We start from the raw sequence: 16788 nt of genomic DNA, 5'->3' as shown, positions 1-16788 counted from the left end.
TTTTTTTAAAAAAAAAAAACAGATCTTACAGATCTTTTTTGTGTTGAGAATAAATGCTTCGTTCAAAATCATTTGTAAAGCGTACACGTAAAGGAAACGTTGTTAAAGTTGTGAAAGAACATTACCTTCGTGATGATATCCCTTGTTCATCGATAGCTTGTAATAATTGCAACAAAACATCACCTCCTATATTATCCGACGAGCCTAAATCGACTACGAAATTTAAGCCTCATTATCTTATTCCTGATACCAATGTTTTCATTAGTCAAGTAAATAAATTTAATTCAAAGGTTTTATTTTCGAAACTAATGCATGTTACTATTGTATAGCTTGATATCATGGAGCATCCTGCCATTAAGGATGTTATTGTTCTACAAACAGTTAAAGAAGAAGTACGTCATTTGAGTCTTCCTGTTTACAATAGATTAAATGCTATTTTAGCTGATAAGAATAAGCGATTTTACATGTTTGCTAATGAACATCAACGGTAAATTGACTTTTATATATATAAAAATGATTAGTTTTTATTAATTTGTTATATACAGTGATACTTTTATTGAAAAATTAAAAGGAGAAACTCCTAATGATAGAAATGATAGAGGTATTTTAACATATAAAGCAAATATTACCTGGTAAATTAATTATTTTTTTTTTAAAAAAAAAAAAAAAAAAGCTATTCGTGTGTCTACTAAATGGTATGCGGATCATTTAAAGTCAGTTGGATCAAGCATTGATGTGATCATGTTGACAGATGATCGTGGTAACAGAGAAAAGGCTGCTGCTATGGGTCTTAAGTCCAGTTCAGGTAAAGCTGAAAAGGGTTATTTGTTGTATATATAACTTATTATGTTGGTTTTGATAGTTGCTGATTATGTTGAAAGTATGAAGGATACACCTGAATTAATGGACATGTTATCAGCTCCTAAAGCAGCTCAGTCAGGCGAAAGTATCGTTTATGAAGAACACATGTCACCCGCATTGATTCAAAATGGTATTAAAAAAGGCACTCTTATTCAAGCCAACTTTAATATCAGTACACATAATGTACATGAGGTGTGTATTTTTTATTTTATTTTATTTTTTCACTAGTTATTCTTATACTTATTACCTTTTTTTATTTTTCTTAACAAAAAATAGGCCACTGTTGTGGGTGAAGTAGAAGGAGAAACGAAAACCATTTATATTTTAGGTCGTAAAAATTTCAATCGAGCTATTCAGGGTGATGTTGTTGCTGTTCAACTCTTACCAAAAAGTGAATGGAAACGAGGTGCCTCAATAGCTGTTGAAGAAGAAGATGATGAAGAAGAGAAATTGTTTGGTGAAGAAGATGAAGATACTAAAATGACAGATCTAAATGAAGATACAAGTGAGGCTGAGCCTACAGCTAAAGTTGTAGGCATTATTCGAAAGAAATGGAGACCGTAGGTTTTATATATATATATATATACATATAAAGCAAATAATCTATGTTTATACTTATTTGATATTATATAGTTACTGTGGTTTTATTGTTAAAAAGACAGTACCCTCTGAAACAATCGCTAACAGGACAGTTAGTGTACTCTTTCGTGCTATGGATAAACGTATCCCACCTATTCGAATTAGAACATCACAAGCAAGTACTTTGGTTGGTAAACGTATCGTCGTTTCTATTGATAGTTGGCCAACTACTTCATCGTAAAGTTTATCATAAAATATATATATATATATATATATTTATATGTATGTATGTATATTGACACTTTATGTATAGATTCCCTATGGGCCATTTTGTGAAAACATTAGGCTCTTCTGGTGATAGAGAAACAGAAACAGAAGTTTTACTATTGGAGCATGATGTACCTTATCAGGAATTCTCAAAGAGTGTACTAGCTGATTTACCAGTAGAAGGTGATGAATGGATTGTTCAAGAAAAACATCTCAAGGATGAAAATCGACGTGATTTTAGAAATTTGGATATTTGCAGTATTGATCCACCTGGATGTACAGATATTGATGATGCACTTCATGCACGACTTCTTCCTAATGGAAATTGGGAAGTAGGTGTTCGTAAAGTATATTGGATATTAGTAGAGTTATGATTTTATATTTTAACTATTTCTGTATATGATAGATATTGCCGATGTTACTTACTTTGTTAAGCCTGGTATGGCTATGGATAAAGAAGCTGCTAATCGAGGTACATCTGTTTATTTAGTAGATAAACGTATTGATATGTTACCATCACTTTTGGGTACCAGTAAGTGAAGAAAAGCACTATATAATTCCATCTATCTCTATATTCTGACATAAATTTATCTTTTTTAGACTTATGTTCATTACGATCAAATGTAGATCGTCTAGCATTTTCTTGTATTTGGGTAAATAGCCACAAACATGAAAAGGAGCCTATCAGTAGTATACTTATATCTTTAACATAGGAAATGACAGAGGATGCAGAAATAGTCAATACTGAATTTACAAAAAGTGTTATTCGTTCCAAACATTCATTCACCTACGATGAAGCACAAACCCGTATTGATGATGAACGTATGCAAGACAGTGTTACAAAGGGTATTCGTACTTTGAACAAGTTTGCAAAAATTTTCCGAAAGAAACGTATGGATAATGGTGCCTTAACTCTTTCATCTCCTGAAGTCCGCTTCAACCTTGAAAATGATTCACAAGACCCCGTAGATGTTGAAATGAAAGAACTTAAAGAAACCAATGCTCTTGTCGAAGAATTCATGCTATTAGCCAATATTTCAGTGGCGAAAAAGATTTATAGTAAATTCCCCAGTTCTGCCATGTTACGTAAACATCAAGCACCACCTTCAAATAACTTTGATACATTACGTAAAGTGCTGGCTGAAAAGGGATTAATTTTGAATATTGAATCATCTAAGGCTTTAGCAGATTCTTTAGATGAAGCTGTGGTATGTATACACATTCATACATATATATTTATTTATTTTAATCAAAAAACAGTCTACTAATTGAAATAATTTAGATACCTGGTGATCCTTATTTTAATAAATTGGTTCGTATCATGACCACACGTTGTATGATGCAAGCTCAATATTTTTGTTCAGGTACAGAGGCTGAATCCGATTTTAAACATTATGGTTTAGCAAGTCCAATTTATACACATTTTACATCACCTATTCGTCGTTATGCAGGTAAATTTAAAAAAAAAAAAAAAAAAAAAAAAAAAAAAAAAAGATACGAGTGTAACCGGATACATGTGTTTATATGTGCGCTTTTTATAGATATTGTCGTTCATCGTTTATTACAGGCATGTATCGATTCAGACCTTGTTTATGGACAAGAATTAATTGATACTACAAAGATGAAAGAACTTTGTGATAACCTTAATTTCCGTAATCGAATGGCGCAACAAGCAAGTCGTAGTTCAGTGGAATTATTTACAAGTCTTTATTTTAGAAACAAAGTTGAAGTTGAAGAAGCACGTATCCTTCGTATTCTCAAGAATGGTATTCTTGTACTGGTTCCCAAATATGGTTTGGAATCCATTGTCTATGTGACAGACAATAATAATAAATCATCACCCTTTGTATATGATGAAGAAGCTAAAAGTCTTGTCGCTGGTGATATTATGTTGAAAACATTTGACACAGTGAAGATAGAGATTACTGTAGAGGGAGATATTGATGGTATGAGACAAAAGATGAATATGAAATTGGTTGAGCCTTATGTGGAGGGCATCAGTGTCAAGTCTACCCCTACTACGACCAACAAGAGAACAATAATTATAGATGACCATGTAATTAATGAACAAGTAACAAAGAAATCAAAAACAACATAAGCTTTTATTATTATCGAAAATAAACTTTTTTTTTTGTTTGTTTGTTTATAAGTTTTGTTTTTCTTTTGCATAACCTCTTGCAATGCCTGAAAGGCCTTCCTGCACTTCAGCTGCTTCATCTTGTCCAATATTAGCTTCTAAACCTCTAAATGTTCTATTCTTCAGATATTCACCTATGTACACATATAACATATGACTTGAGTAATCAATCAATCAATCAATCAATCACCTATTTTACTAACCTGCTGTACTATTTAGGAGTACAGATATGTCGGTCTCTTTACTTCTTAGTGTTAAATCTGTTAATTTACTTGTAATGATTTCACCATCCCCTTTCTTGTGAACTTTACTATTAAATGGTCCTGAAACATATTGTCCAGTAACTAAAGAAAAGTGACGCTCTTCATCACTTGAAACATCTTCAGCATCGTCGTTTTCTGTTTCTTCATCATCATAAGTAAAGTTATCTGTACGTAATTGAGGTAAAAGTTTTGAAAAGTCTGTGATATAATTCCCTGTCCATTCCATTCCCTTCACTAGAGCGAGTTCTAATTCAAAAGGCGTAACGATAGGTCGATAGAATTCCTAATAAAGCCGTATAAAATAGCAATAAATGCATAAATACATATACAAATATATATATATTACGTAATACCAATTCTATACCTTAGAATCAATTAAACTGTTTTCAGGACAGGATACTAATACATAACAATCTACTTCCATAAAATTAGCCATTTTAGCTATATTTAATTTGCCCATCACAAAGAAATAAGCCTTTCGACCTGATGCCTTTATAATTCGCTTTAAATGATCAATGATATTTAAATAAGAAGCGACGCCTAATGTGCCTACGACAATACCAATTGTGTTGGCGTCCTTAGCTTTCTGTACAAGGAAATAACGCTTCATCAACATACGATTAACAGCCACTGTTTCCTTTCTTGTTTCTTTTGATTTAGGATTATAAGTGTAAAGCTATATACTTTTAAGTTAATCTATTATTAGTCAGCATATAACTCCAAGTACTTACTGGGCATTTATTATAGACCATTAGAATATTGGTTAATGTTAGACTTTCTGCACCCACAAAAAAAATAGAGCATGATTCAAGAGGAACATCTTTAGGTAATTCGAAATAACGACCACCCCTTTTCTTTTCTGCTTTCAACTCTTCTATATCAGCAGGTTTAGCAGGATCTAAAAAGGAATCATAATGATCATCCTCATCCTCATCCCCATCAAATTCATCCTCAAAATTTTTGTTGCATTTTCCACAACAATTATTATTAGTGCTATTACTGGAGTCATGATGGGATGGCTTATTTGATGACTCATCATTCAATGTATGTTGTAATTTAGATTCAGTCTGAATAATAGTCGGAATAAGGTTTTTGTAGTTTGTTGATAATTTCTCAACTAAATCTTTCATTGCGTAAGAATATTCAACATCGCACATCATAATAATAGATTGTGATCTATCAGGAAACAATCCTTCGAATTCTGTCTGAATATGTTGAATATCTAGTGGTTGTTGACCGAATACATATAAAACTGGTAAACGAGAAGTACTTTTAAAAAAAAAGGAAAAGAAATGATTAATCGTGTTTAGAAAAAAAAATAAAATAAATAAACCTTGTTTGATACTTTACGGACTTAAACATGATCGTCCATAATGAACAATCAAATCAGCATTGACATGTTCAGCAGCCACTTCATCTACACAACAGCTACCATAGGATGTATCTGCCAAGACAAATATCTGCTGATTAGTATGATTGCGTAGGATTTCAGCAACAGCAGCTGCATCAGCTAAATATTCATCAGGAAATTGAAGAGCAATACGTTTGAAGCCACCTTTTATAATGTGTTGAACTGTACGATCAATCTCATATAATTCATTTATCTGATCATGCTTTTCACTTTTTGTTTCAATAGTTCGTTGAATGACATCTTTACCATCATCGGCAAAGTTAGTAGCCCCTATTGCAACGTTTGACATTTATTAATATTAGGAAAAAGAAATATGTTTTCCTTTCAGACAAAAAAAAAATAAAATAAAATAAAATAAAATAAAATAAAATAAAAGTTTTAAGTGACTGTCCTTTATATTTACATGAATTCCAATTTGGATATTTACTATCAAAGGTCTTTATTACTTAACATGGACATTAAGCGATTAAGACAAGATCCTCTTTTCAATTCTAATGTTAGACTATTTATAAAAGATATTCATGAAATAAAACGAGTACAAACACAGCCATTTGGTGAGAATAATATATATATTTTATACAAAATGTGAAAAAGTAACAGTTTTATAGAAGTATTTAAATTGCATGATCATTTTATTCACAAGGCAGATGTTTATGGAATCATTGTTGGATTTGAAAAATATGGATCAAGATATTATTATTTAGGTTTTTTATTTTATTTTATTTTATTTTTTTCTCTCTATAGTCATATGAATCGAGATTGTTAATCATGTATATTAGTGGATGACGGTACAGCCATAATAGAATGCTTTGCACCAGATGATGAACAAACAGGTGATATTGAATTAAAGCCAATATTTGAAATAGGAGACATTGCACGAGCCTTTGGGGATATTATTACAGCTAGAAGCAATAAACGACAAATCAAAGCGAGAGCTATGTGTATGCCAAATGCTATATTTATGTTGTGCAAATACTAACTCTATACTGCACAGATCCAGTAGAAGACCCAAATATGGAACTCCTGCATTACATTCAAACCATTCGTGACTCAAGAGAACATAAGAAAGGGTTTAATTTGCCTGAACAAGCTATTGACACTGACGAAAGTGAAGATGAATACGAAAATACACCGATAATTGCTATTAGAAGAAGTGAAGGATTCAAAAGTAACGAAAGAGAAATCTTTCAACGAGCTCTTCTACAAAAAATAAAAGAAAGAGATTCAGACCTGTTTACGCCAAATACCTATAGGGATACACCTGAATTAATTAAATTGGCTAAACATGCTATTAAAGCTGAAGTACAATCAGAAAAGAAAGGAAAAAAAAAAGACCTATTAATTGATTCTTCCTTGTATTTGCATAGACTAATGGAAATGAACCAATAGAAGCTGAAATTACAACATTCTTCAATGAAAATATACAAAGTTTGGTGAACATTGGTTGTATAATCGAAGTCTATGGAAGAAATATGGTTTATAGATTGGTTGATAATAAGCATTTAGCACAAGTTATCATCAATATTATGAAAGAAGCAAAGCAAATAGGAGATGGTTCTGGTAAGCTTTTATATTATAGATTTTGTTATACAAACTATATTGATTTATATACTGTTATAAGCTGGTATATTCAAAGAATACATAAGAATAAAAGTATCCGAAAATGAATACTATCGAAATTTATGTCAGAAGGAAACCAAAGTGAATGAAATTTTAGATTTGTTGACTGAAAACAGTATTATTTGTATGCTGGATAATGATAAATACGACTTAATTTTCTAATTACAAAAATGCATTCATGTATACAAATTCTTAAAATTTACACAACACAATATAAAGACTACACTTGATTATATATGTACTCTTTTTTTTTTTAACTCTGTGTTTCTAATTACATAGTTGGTACACGGTGTTAATTCTTTAAGTATGAAGGTCCTCAATGTACATCAAAAGTTTATATTAACTGTTCCAAAGGTACGGCATATTTTATGTATAAATATTTTTTTTTAAGTAAATACAACATTATTGATTTCTAGAGTGCAATATTATTTTAAGAAAAAGGTATAAAGCATTTATTTAACAGTTATAGTGTATAGCACGTCTTTAGCCCGTTTACACCCACATATATGTGTATATCACTTATTATATCTATTCTGAGTATAATATATTCTTATTTAGTTTTAATGTCAAATCTATATTAAATAAATAAAATAAAATATCCTTTTTTAATAATAACGTGTAGAATAAAAGAAAAATGGAAATGATTATCCAACTGTATATGAGTGTCGTACGTATGTGTCTGTGTGTGTGTAAGGTGAATAGATGTTCTCCACAAATGTATATTAGTCAACATTTATTCCTTAGTAGGATAAACCCATTGACCCTTAGGAATAGGAGTTTCAAGTGGTTCCCAAGCTTTCCATTCTTCCATCTTACCAACTAACTTTAATTCATCCTCGGCTTGCATAATGATTTCTTCAATTTGACCAACATCAATCTTAGTTTCGATTTCTTCAACTTGTTCGGTTGATTCAACAATAGCTAAACGCTGTTTTGTTAAAGCTTCTGTAGCTTGTCGATAAACTGCTGTTGCGGGAATACGGGTCAATGCTTCTAATGTGGCATTATAGGTTTGGATCAAATGAGGACGAGGGTTTTTATGAACGGGAATACCAGTAATTCCTGTTGTAACCTAATCGAAAAAAAAAAAAAAAAAAAAAAAAAAAAAAAAAAAGTAATAACAATAATAATAATGAATTTACAATTATGAAATATTACAAAAAGTGAAATGCCTCAAACCTTAGTAATGCCTTGGAAGAGTGTGCGGGAGAAAAACATGGCCTTATTTTTCTTTAGGTTAATGTAAGTCTGAAAGAAATAAGAAAAAAATAATAGTCAAACTCTTAGTGGTTAATAAGAAAAAAATCCCCCTCACCCTGCTTAAGCAGTATGCTAAATTTTACGTCACGACGATAGTAGCGCTACCCCACAATTGAATTATTTTACTTTATTGGCTGATTTCTGAGGCTTAATTTGTAATTAAACAGTTTTTTTTTTTTTTTCTGAATAATGGATATACTTTTGTTTTCTATATTGTAATAGTGTGTATCTTTCTAAAGAGTAATTAATTTTATAGCAATGATTTTAGCTATAATCAGAAACTAAATACATGCATTTAATATAAGCTACATTTATTTATTTAAAGATTTTAAGTTAGTTTTATATACTTTTTTTTTAAGGAAGTATACTACTGTATGTATTTCTTTTTTAATGATCAATATATTTAGACTTAATATACTTAAGTAAGTTTTATAATACATAGGATATCGAAATAAAAGTATCTTCAATAAAATAATAAATTATGAACTTATCTTTTATTACTAATCTGATATAGTATATCGTTATTATGCTATATATTTAAAATAAGTTCAAAGTGATGACTTACTAAAATATAAGTATTTATATAATTAACAATACTTTTATTTGGTATACAAAGAACTGTAATAGTTGCTACAATTAATGCTATTAAAATAAAATCTATAATAAATGCGTATTTACAATATATAGAATAAATGAATATATGCACATAATAGTAGAATATACTAATAAAATACGATAAATTATACCTATTTAAATCAGTAGTCATTCGAAACAATTATTAATGTAAACTTAAAAACATGCTTAACAATGTATGAATAACTATTAGCCAGTTTGCTCTACTAGAATAAAGAAAATGTATATTAAAGCTAAGGAATAAGTTATACATGATTAGATGTCATCTAATATATAATAATTGTCATCATGTTAACAAACTTAGAATACAAGATATTAAAAGAAATTTTTTCCAATTAATAATAATAATATATAAGTTAATTCTGGTCTCTTTAGTTTTTTTTATATACTTTTATCACTTTTAATATATACTATTACACTAATAACAAAGATTACCATCTGCACAGTTCAAGATGTTTCTTACAATTACATATAAATACGACTTCACATTATAACACAATATGTATTAGGCATTAATAACATATATCAACTAACAAAGGGATTAATAATAAACGATTATAAAATATCAATAGAAATATTCTTTCTACAATAATGTAATGAGGATTAATATATATCTACCTATTATACTCTTCTTTTCAACAAAAGAAAAAAAAACTCTCCGTCATGATCATTAACTCCTGAATTATTTCAAAGTCAATAACGGATTTTCAACATAAATTCTAAAACAGCTGTCCAATCAAAATAAAATATTTTGTAAAAGTCACGTGACTTTTGATTAAATTTTGAATATATATTTATGTGAATGAATTCAAAATCAACAAGGAGCCTAGCTAGCTCAATCGGTAGAGCGTGAGACTCTTAATCTCAAGGTTGGGGGTTCGAGCCCCCCGTTGGGCTTTCCTTTTCTTTTTTTTATTTTCTTCTTTAAGAATAATATTTGCTTTGTTTTTTCATTTGCTTCAGATCAATACGTTATCATACTTTGATATAGCCATTACATATGTCGTGTGTTGATTCCAAAGTTCCTATATTACTTAACTTATTATTTAGTAAACGAGAGGAGAAAAAAAAAGACCATTTTATTTGTTTTATCAAAAAATAAAATATTTAAATTATTTCCAAGTAGTACAGTTTCAAAATAGCACGACGCACTGAACTATATTAGGTGATATCTTTAAATTTTTTCTTCAGGTTCTTATTGATATTATTTTACTGTATATTATATATACTTAAATAGCAAACGTAAGTAATTAAGACCTATATAACTATTATTATTACTACAAGGTTAAGCGCAACATGATAAGTTATTTCTATTTGTCAATAAAGCGTTTATATTTATAACATTTCTTTTAATATGTTTATGTGTATATGTTTTCACTTTTTTTTTCTTTTTTTTTTTTTTTTTTTTTTTTTTTTTTGATTTGCTGGTTGTAATAGACAAATGTTTGTTTATTTCTATATCAAATTAAACCACGGCAGTTTCATGGGATATTAATAGTTATATAGGATGCTTTCAAAAGTACTATTCAAAGAAAATATAAATAAAATTATTTTTCAGTTGCTACTGAACATAGTTAAAAAGGTTTTCTATTTTATGTTTATGCTTATTATAGACAAAGTAAGCACTATTATAATTTAAATTTTATGTTTATAGAAGAAGTCTATATGCTTTACATCAACACAAAAATATTACCAATCGAAGAACTTTTTATTATTGTATTATCCCCCCTTTTTTTTTCAATTCATCAATAGGGAAGGAATAAAAGATAAAAGAAGGTTTGAGAATAGAATATTGAAGCTTATTTATGAGTAAAGTTAGCAGCTCTCTTTTCAACAAAAGCGGACATGCCTTCTTTTTGGTCAGCCTATTATTATTTAGTTTAGTTTAGTTTAGTAAACTTCAAAAATTCTTTATTTTAACTTACAGTTCCAAAGAGAGCTTGAAACAAGACACGTTCCCAACGTAAACCAGCACTAAGAGAAACCTCAAAAGCTATAATATTAAAAAAAATAAATTAAAAATACATACATATATATTATGTGAATACACATTGTGAACTAACATTTGTTTATAGCTTCTTTAGCCATTTGAACAGAAGGTTGGCTCATACTGGCAATAACAGAGGCAGTCTTGATAGCTTCATCAACAAGTTCATCAGCGGGAATAACCTTACTGACAAGACCTACATAATTTATAAATAAATTTCGTTTATTTTCTTTCTTTCTTTCTTTCTTTCTTTTTTCTTTTCAATTATAGTAATATAACTTACCCAAGTTAAGAGCCTCGGCAGCATTTAAATTAACATTACCAGTCAAAATCATTTCCATTGCCTTAGATTTACCAACAGCTTTTACAAGACGTTGTGTACCACCTGCGCCAGGAATGATACCTAACTTAATCTCAGGTTGACCAAAGACAGCTTTATCACCGGCATAAATAATCTATAATCATAAAGGATTATTTATAAACATACTTATATCTAAAGTTGTACAATATCGATTATATTACTTACATCACACATCATAGCTAATTCACAACCACCACCCAACTAAATATTATTATATAAGGTTAGAAGATTATTAGAGTAAAAAAAAAAAAAAAATAATAATTACAGCATAACCATTAACAGCAGCAATAATAGGTTTTTTAATTTCTGTCATTTCAGCCCAATGACCCAAGAAGTTATTCTTGTAAGTATCAACAAAAGTGTTATCCTTCATTTCCTTAATATCAGCTCCGGCTAAAAATGTAAATAAATATAATTAACTTTGTGGGGTAAAAAAAAAAAAAAGCTTATACACATATATTTACCAGCAAATGCCTTCTTTGAGCCCGTAAGGACAACAGCACCAATGCCATCATTTTTGTCATAAGAGCGAAGAGCATCATTAATTTCAGTAAACAAATCACTGCATAAAGCATTTAATGCCTTTGGACGATTCAAAGTGATAAGGCCAACTTGACCTCTTGTCTCTGTAAGAATAAATTCATACTGTTTACTGTTGCTAGAACTAGTAATCTCCTCTATATATAAAACGCGTTTTTTTTTCTAAGTATACATGTATATATTTGTATATTCTTTAGTATTAATCACTTACGTCTTTTAACAAAAGTAGTAGAAAAAGCTCTTTTGGTAATCGACCTATTAGCAGATAAAGGTCTGATGATGCAAGGGCTAATGAAGTTTTTAAGCATGTGTGGAATTGTTGTAAAAAAAAGAAAAAGAGAGAGAGAAAAAAATTATATACTGTTCACTTTATATATATTCATAATGGGAAAGTTTTTAGAACGGAGAAGAACTTGACTCTTTGTCATATCTCCTGCAATAAAAAAAAAAAAGAATATAATTCCCACACTTTACACATACGGAGTTACATTTAAGAAATGGCACAGAATCTTATAAAGCACAGCGGAAAATAAAAAAAAAAGTATCTAGGACAACACTATTACTTTCCTTCCCCCCCCTCAACAATGAACTTTTGCCTTTGTTGTGTTTGTTAAGAGAATTTATATCGTTTTCTTCTGCTTACCAAGCTTTAAGTTATATAACAAGGAATATGTTAAAAGAAAAATCTATTTAATAGCTTTTATTTCTAATAGATAATTTACTTTATTTTGGCCTAAAAATGAAAAGATAAAAACTACAGCCATAAAGCAAAAAATAAATAAATAAACCGAATATTATACTTTACCTTTCCTCTCTTTTCTTTTATATATTGATATAACGTGCTTTTTTTTTCTTCTAATATAAGAATCAGACTGAACTTTCTATTAAACAAAAACTTAAAAGATTTAAAAGGAGTATAAAAAATGTATTTATTTATTTCATAAGATTATATATTGTAAAAAAAAAAAAAAAAAAAAAAACTAATTGTAAAATAATATCTAAAAAAAAAAGGTCTGTCATTAACCGCAACAGAACCATTTTAATTTTTTTAATTTATTTGGTTTCTTTTCGGTTTTAGTAGGTGTAGCAGTAGTGGCATTTGTATTTGTAATTCCTTCTTCAGTGCCTGTTTTCGTTGCTTTGTTATTATTAGATGGCAATTCTGTATTAGTAGCAGCAGTGCTTGTTGGATCAGCTTCTGCTGTTGTGGTGGCAGGGGCTGTTATAGTATCATCATTTATATTTTGTCTTTGCTGTTCATTCTTCGATAGATTCGTAGTAGTAGTAGTAGTAGTAGTATCACGTTCATGAGCAGTCATAGCAGCAGCAGCAGTATTCGCTTTATCAATTTCTCCTACTGTACCAACTGGAGCATTACCGGCTGGTGTATCAGGAACTCCTGACGCCGTATTAGAAGGAATAGCGTTGCCATCATATGATCCTATATTAGCGGCACGAGAACCATCACTCTGAGTCGAACCGGAAGTAGCAACTTGAACAACATCATCATTAGTTGATTGAAGTTTTGTAGCTTGACCATGACCAGCTGGTATAGCAGTATCAAGAACAGCGGATTGAGCTTGTAAATGGGTAGTTGAATTCGAGATATTATAACTCTTCCCCTTTACAAATGTGCGCAAGATAGTACCAAAGTTTTTGCCTTGATTATGAGCAATGGTCAATTCAAATTGAGATGGTTGACGAGAACCATCACCCTCAGTGATCGTGCCTGCACCATAAGCAGATCCACCAATCACTTCATCATTATTCTGGAGAGCAGGATGAGCATAACCAAAGGGGACATATAACATACCTTGATGGGCAAAATATGAAATGATAGCCCAAGCAGTCGATTCTTGTCCACCATGTTGAGAGGCAGTTGAGAAGAATGCACCAGCAAATTTTCCTGCTAAGGCTCCTTTTGCCCAAATAGCACCACTCGCATCTAAGAAGTTTTTCATTTGTGCAGGCATGGTACCAAATCGAGTAGGAAGGCCAAAAATGAGACCATCAGGCTCTGTGAGTTGATCAACTGTAATGATAGGAATGTCTGGTTTGCTAGGCGCATGCATCTTATTAAGAATTGTATCCGAAAGAGTTTCTGAAACTTGGAATAACTTGACATGAACACCTTCTGATTCCAATCCTATAAAAAAAAAAAAAGGTATGGATTAACTTAGCATACGACATATACATTATTTTATCTCCTTCTCTCTATATTACCTTCTTTGATGGACAATGATAATGTATAAACGTGATGATATAGCGAGTATAGTACAATATATACTACTGGTTGGTTCATTGCTTTAAAAAGTAATATGTATCAATATATATTTAAAATAATAAAGAATGAAGAAATATAAAATAAAATAAAATAAAATACTGATTTTATTTGTCTTTGTTGTTTCAAAAGCATGTTAAAATAATGGAAATTACATCATGTTTAAACATATACATACAAAATGGTTATGTTTTAAAAAAAAAAATATTAAATTAACACACACTAGAAAAAAAAGTTATTTTGTTCTTTTACGTTTTGTTAATATTTTTTTTTCTTCTCTTAATTTTCTTTTCTTTTCTCTCTTTTTTTTTTTTAAAAAAAAAATATATATATATATATTTATTATAAAATGGCAGCTACAGTTTATATTGTAATCTATACACTTTATCATCACATTTACAAGTTAGCCATAGAGATTCAAAAGGGACTTGAATCACAGGGTATTAACGTAAAAATGTTCCAAGGTAACAATTTTAAAAAGAATATATGCATATATGTATATTATTTATCATTTATTAAACCATTCTCTTATCCAAGTACCCGAGACTTTATCTGAAGAGATACTACAAAAGATGCATGCACCTCCTAAACCCAATATCCCCATCATGACAGTCGATCATTTAACTGAGCCAGATGGTATTTTATTCGGTATCCCTACTCGCTTTGGTACTATGCCTGCACAGCTTAAAGCACTTTTAGATGCTACAGGTAAACTTTGGGCTACGGGTGCACTCGCTGGTAAGTTTGCCGGTACCTTCTTCTGTACAGCCTCCCAACATGGTGGCCAAGAAACGACTGCGTTAACAACTGTAACCTATTTCGCTCATCATGGTATGATCTATGTTCCATTTGGTTTTGCTAGTGCTCATCTTTTTGATAACTCTGAAGTTGTGGGTGGATCAGCTTACGGTGCTGGTACAATTGCTAACGGTGATGGTAGTCGAGAACCTACTCAAAAGGAGCTTGAGGTTGCTCATACTCAAGGAGAGAATTTTGGTAAAATTGTTAGTACTTATGTCAAAGGAAAGACGATTTAATCCTATCATCAATTTTTCTTTTTCTTTTTCTTTTTCTTTTTCTTTTTCTTATTATTATTATTTTAATCATTACGAATGCATAAAATCCGTTTATCTCTGCTATCTTCGATCTACGGATTAAATAAAAAAATAAAAAAAAAATAAAAGATAAAATGAAAATAAAAATTTCTCCCAATGAGTACATAGCGATTTTATTATGCTGAATTGTTCTAGCTAGTTTTTCAAAAAAAAAAAAAGGAAGGTATTAAAATCCTTATAAGAGTCAAGAGGAAGAAAAGAAGGAATCAGAAACAGTACGAGTATATTAATAGATGATGAGAACAAATAATATGTCAGTTTGACATAAGCAATGACAGAAAGAAGTATTTGATGAAATAAATAATCCGTTTCATGCAGAAATGATACAAATTGTTGGGTCAACAAACCAATCAAGGAGAAGCTAATTGTAGCTGGTTAAAAAAAAAGGAAAGTGACTTAACAATATCAGATAACATTTAAAACTGATGATGCATATGGAACTATTTGATAGAGTGCATACATGTAAAGTTATTGTAAGGATAATAAAGGCACGGCCTAAAGAGTGCCACTAGAAAGCCAAAAAAAAAAGAGGGTGACTACGCTCAATGTGGTTCATTGGTAATCAAAGGATTGAATACTGTTCCGAAGAAGGACAACAAGCTCAGATCAAGTTTAAATTGATATCACTATAAAGATAAGCAAAGCTATCATGTAAAAAATTGCTGACAAAGCTGCTTGAAAGTATGACGATCTAGGTGTATTTAATACTAGAGCACATATTTGTCAGGAGTCTGAATATGTGACAATAGAAGTTATAATAAAGTATCTTTACGTAATTCCATTGAGTCGAAAAGAAACTTTACTTGTAAAACTGAAACACGATCTGCCATTAGTGACTGTTCTCTTTAATCGACAGTTTTTTTTTTTTTTTTTTTTTTTTTCATTTTGAATTTAGATAATATATGTGTATGTACTTCTTTATTTAGTATTCTATGGGAGAAAAAGTCTGCACAAAGTGCCTCTTTATTCTATTATAAAAAAATCCATAAGGAGCTTAGAAATATATCTTTTTACTGAAAAAAGAAAAACAGCCTAAAGTAGCTAGATATAGATCCTATCCTTTGATTACCTATGTCTTCTATTGAACAAAGCTGTGACTTCCTCTGGCATCCTAGATGGCTACCAGACAGTGAACCTCAAACATGTATTTATCATTCTAACCGATTACTTTACTAAATCTCATTTAAATTATTGTCTACACATATATTATCATTTATATCTTCCTTTCTCATTTACCGATCCAATATCTTTTCTATTGAATCAGTTGTCTGTTAAACCGCCTCGTCCATTACATTATAGTTCCACCTGAATTATCCTCTGGCCTGAGATATGTACCATTCTCTATGACTTAGATTATATATTTTTATGATAAGCCCCTCCCCTATATAATTGAAAACCTTGGCTCTACGTTGCTACACTGGTTCATTGACAGCTAAAGCTAGTAACATATCATTTGTCTTTCTTACTATATTT

General features: G+C 30.2%; 7 protein-coding genes and 1 non-coding gene across 8 annotated transcripts; 4 read left to right on the top strand and 4 right to left on the bottom strand.

Moving 5' to 3' along the window:
• Positions 1 to 22: 22 nt before the first annotated feature.
• Positions 23 to 3895, top strand: BX663DRAFT_515563 (uncharacterized protein). The gene is made up of 13 exons (XM_051528458.1): positions 23 to 269; positions 330 to 487; positions 546 to 601; positions 674 to 805; positions 863 to 1053; positions 1138 to 1421; positions 1495 to 1677; positions 1754 to 2049; positions 2114 to 2239; positions 2308 to 2360; positions 2421 to 2915; positions 2990 to 3158; positions 3249 to 3895. Exons 1-13 carry the CDS (start codon positions 54 to 56, stop codon positions 3803 to 3805), a joined length of 2916 nt encoding a protein of 971 aa, XP_051380860.1. The 5' UTR covers positions 23 to 53; the 3' UTR covers positions 3806 to 3895.
• BX663DRAFT_515559 (diphthamide biosynthesis protein 2) lies at positions 3780 to 5840 on the bottom strand. The gene is made up of 5 exons (XM_051528457.1): positions 5458 to 5840; positions 4839 to 5376; positions 4472 to 4783; positions 4048 to 4390; positions 3780 to 3978 (listed from the first exon to the last, which is right to left on the bottom strand). Exons 1-5 carry the CDS (start codon positions 5805 to 5807, stop codon positions 3851 to 3853), a joined length of 1671 nt encoding a protein of 556 aa, XP_051380859.1. The 5' UTR covers positions 5808 to 5840; the 3' UTR covers positions 3780 to 3850.
• A 129-nt stretch (positions 5841 to 5969) lies between these two features.
• BX663DRAFT_553516 (uncharacterized protein) lies at positions 5970 to 7300 on the top strand (the record flags this gene model as incomplete). The annotated part of the gene is made up of 6 exons (XM_051531454.1): positions 5970 to 6072; positions 6127 to 6222; positions 6298 to 6459; positions 6513 to 6820; positions 6886 to 7078; positions 7140 to 7300. The coding sequence occupies 6 exons, from the start codon at positions 5970 to 5972 to the stop codon at positions 7298 to 7300; spliced, it is 1023 nt and encodes a 340-aa protein (XP_051380858.1).
• A 571-nt stretch (positions 7301 to 7871) lies between these two features.
• On the bottom strand, positions 7872 to 8356 carry BX663DRAFT_532031 (ETC complex I subunit conserved region-domain-containing protein; the record flags this gene model as incomplete). Its single annotated transcript, XM_051530424.1, has 2 exons — positions 7872 to 8210; positions 8318 to 8356. 2 exons carry the CDS (start codon positions 8354 to 8356, stop codon positions 7872 to 7874), a joined length of 378 nt encoding a protein of 125 aa, XP_051380857.1.
• Positions 8357 to 9855: 1499 nt separating this feature from the next.
• Positions 9856 to 9928, top strand: BX663DRAFT_t95. The gene has a single exon. It is a non-coding gene; the product is annotated as a tRNA-Lys (tRNA).
• Positions 9929 to 10720: 792 nt separating this feature from the next.
• Positions 10721 to 12371, bottom strand: BX663DRAFT_515548 (ClpP/crotonase-like domain-containing protein). Its single transcript, XM_051528456.1, has 8 exons — positions 12131 to 12371; positions 11844 to 12056; positions 11645 to 11772; positions 11545 to 11580; positions 11302 to 11473; positions 11095 to 11214; positions 10957 to 11024; positions 10721 to 10896 (listed from the first exon to the last, which is right to left on the bottom strand). Exons 1-8 carry the CDS (start codon positions 12225 to 12227, stop codon positions 10831 to 10833), a joined length of 900 nt encoding a protein of 299 aa, XP_051380856.1. The 5' UTR covers positions 12228 to 12371; the 3' UTR covers positions 10721 to 10830.
• A 534-nt stretch (positions 12372 to 12905) lies between these two features.
• On the bottom strand, positions 12906 to 14255 carry BX663DRAFT_457521 (flavoprotein-like protein). Its single transcript, XM_051523885.1, has 2 exons — positions 14143 to 14255; positions 12906 to 14065 (listed from the first exon to the last, which is right to left on the bottom strand). Exons 1-2 carry the CDS (start codon positions 14219 to 14221, stop codon positions 12939 to 12941), a joined length of 1206 nt encoding a protein of 401 aa, XP_051380855.1. The 5' UTR covers positions 14222 to 14255; the 3' UTR covers positions 12906 to 12938.
• A 247-nt stretch (positions 14256 to 14502) lies between these two features.
• BX663DRAFT_515545 (NAD(P)H:quinone oxidoreductase, type IV) lies at positions 14503 to 15287 on the top strand. Its single transcript, XM_051528455.1, has 2 exons — positions 14503 to 14664; positions 14738 to 15287. Exons 1-2 carry the CDS (start codon positions 14550 to 14552, stop codon positions 15235 to 15237), a joined length of 615 nt encoding a protein of 204 aa, XP_051380854.1. The 5' UTR covers positions 14503 to 14549; the 3' UTR covers positions 15238 to 15287.
• Positions 15288 to 16788: the final 1501 nt, after the last annotated feature.

Source organism: Cokeromyces recurvatus (assembly GCF_025118155.1).
Source record: "Cokeromyces recurvatus strain NRRL 2243 chromosome Unknown BX663scaffold_20, whole genome shotgun sequence".
Classification (NCBI taxonomy): Eukaryota; Fungi; Mucoromycota; class Mucoromycetes; order Mucorales; family Mucoraceae; genus Cokeromyces; species Cokeromyces recurvatus.
Note: the sequence above shows the minus strand (reverse complement) of the source record. Positions and strands in the feature narration are given on the sequence as shown.

Excerpts from the sequence above, each read along its gene's own strand:
- BX663DRAFT_515563 (XM_051528458.1), top strand. The coding sequence starts at position 54 with ATGCTTCGTTCAAAATCATTTGTAAAGCGTACACGTAAAGGAAACGTT. Across the intron at positions 2,050-2,113 it reads AAATTGGGAAGTAGGTGTTC|ATATTGCCGATGTTACTTAC; the intron begins GTAAAGTATATT and ends TGTATATGATAG. Across the intron at positions 2,361-2,420 it reads TAGCATTTTCTTGTATTTGG|GAAATGACAGAGGATGCAGA; the intron begins GTAAATAGCCAC and ends TCTTTAACATAG.
- BX663DRAFT_515559 (XM_051528457.1), bottom strand. The coding sequence starts at position 5,807 with ATGTCAAACGTTGCAATAGGGGCTACTAACTTTGCCGATGATGGTAAA. Across the intron at positions 5,377-5,457 it reads GGACGATCATGTTTAAGTCC|TACTTCTCGTTTACCAGTTT; the intron begins GTAAAGTATCAA and ends TTTTTTTAAAAG. Across the intron at positions 4,391-4,471 it reads ACAGTTTAATTGATTCTAAG|GAATTCTATCGACCTATCGT; the intron begins GTATAGAATTGG and ends CGGCTTTATTAG.
- BX663DRAFT_515548 (XM_051528456.1), bottom strand. The coding sequence starts at position 12,227 with ATGCTTAAAAACTTCATTAGCCCTTGCATCATCAGACCTTTATCTGCT. Across the intron at positions 11,474-11,544 it reads AATTAGCTATGATGTGTGAT|ATTATTTATGCCGGTGATAA; the intron begins GTAAGTAATATA and ends TTATGATTATAG. Across the intron at positions 11,025-11,094 it reads TAAAGAAGCTATAAACAAAT|CTTTTGAGGTTTCTCTTAGT; the intron begins GTTAGTTCACAA and ends TTAATATTATAG.
- BX663DRAFT_457521 (XM_051523885.1), bottom strand. The coding sequence starts at position 14,221 with ATGAACCAACCAGTAGTATATATTGTACTATACTCGCTATATCATCAC. Across the intron at positions 14,066-14,142 it reads ATCATTGTCCATCAAAGAAG|GATTGGAATCAGAAGGTGTT; the intron begins GTAATATAGAGA and ends TTTTTTTTATAG.
- BX663DRAFT_515545 (XM_051528455.1), top strand. The coding sequence starts at position 14,550 with ATGGCAGCTACAGTTTATATTGTAATCTATACACTTTATCATCACATT. Across the intron at positions 14,665-14,737 it reads TAACGTAAAAATGTTCCAAG|TACCCGAGACTTTATCTGAA; the intron begins GTAACAATTTTA and ends CTCTTATCCAAG.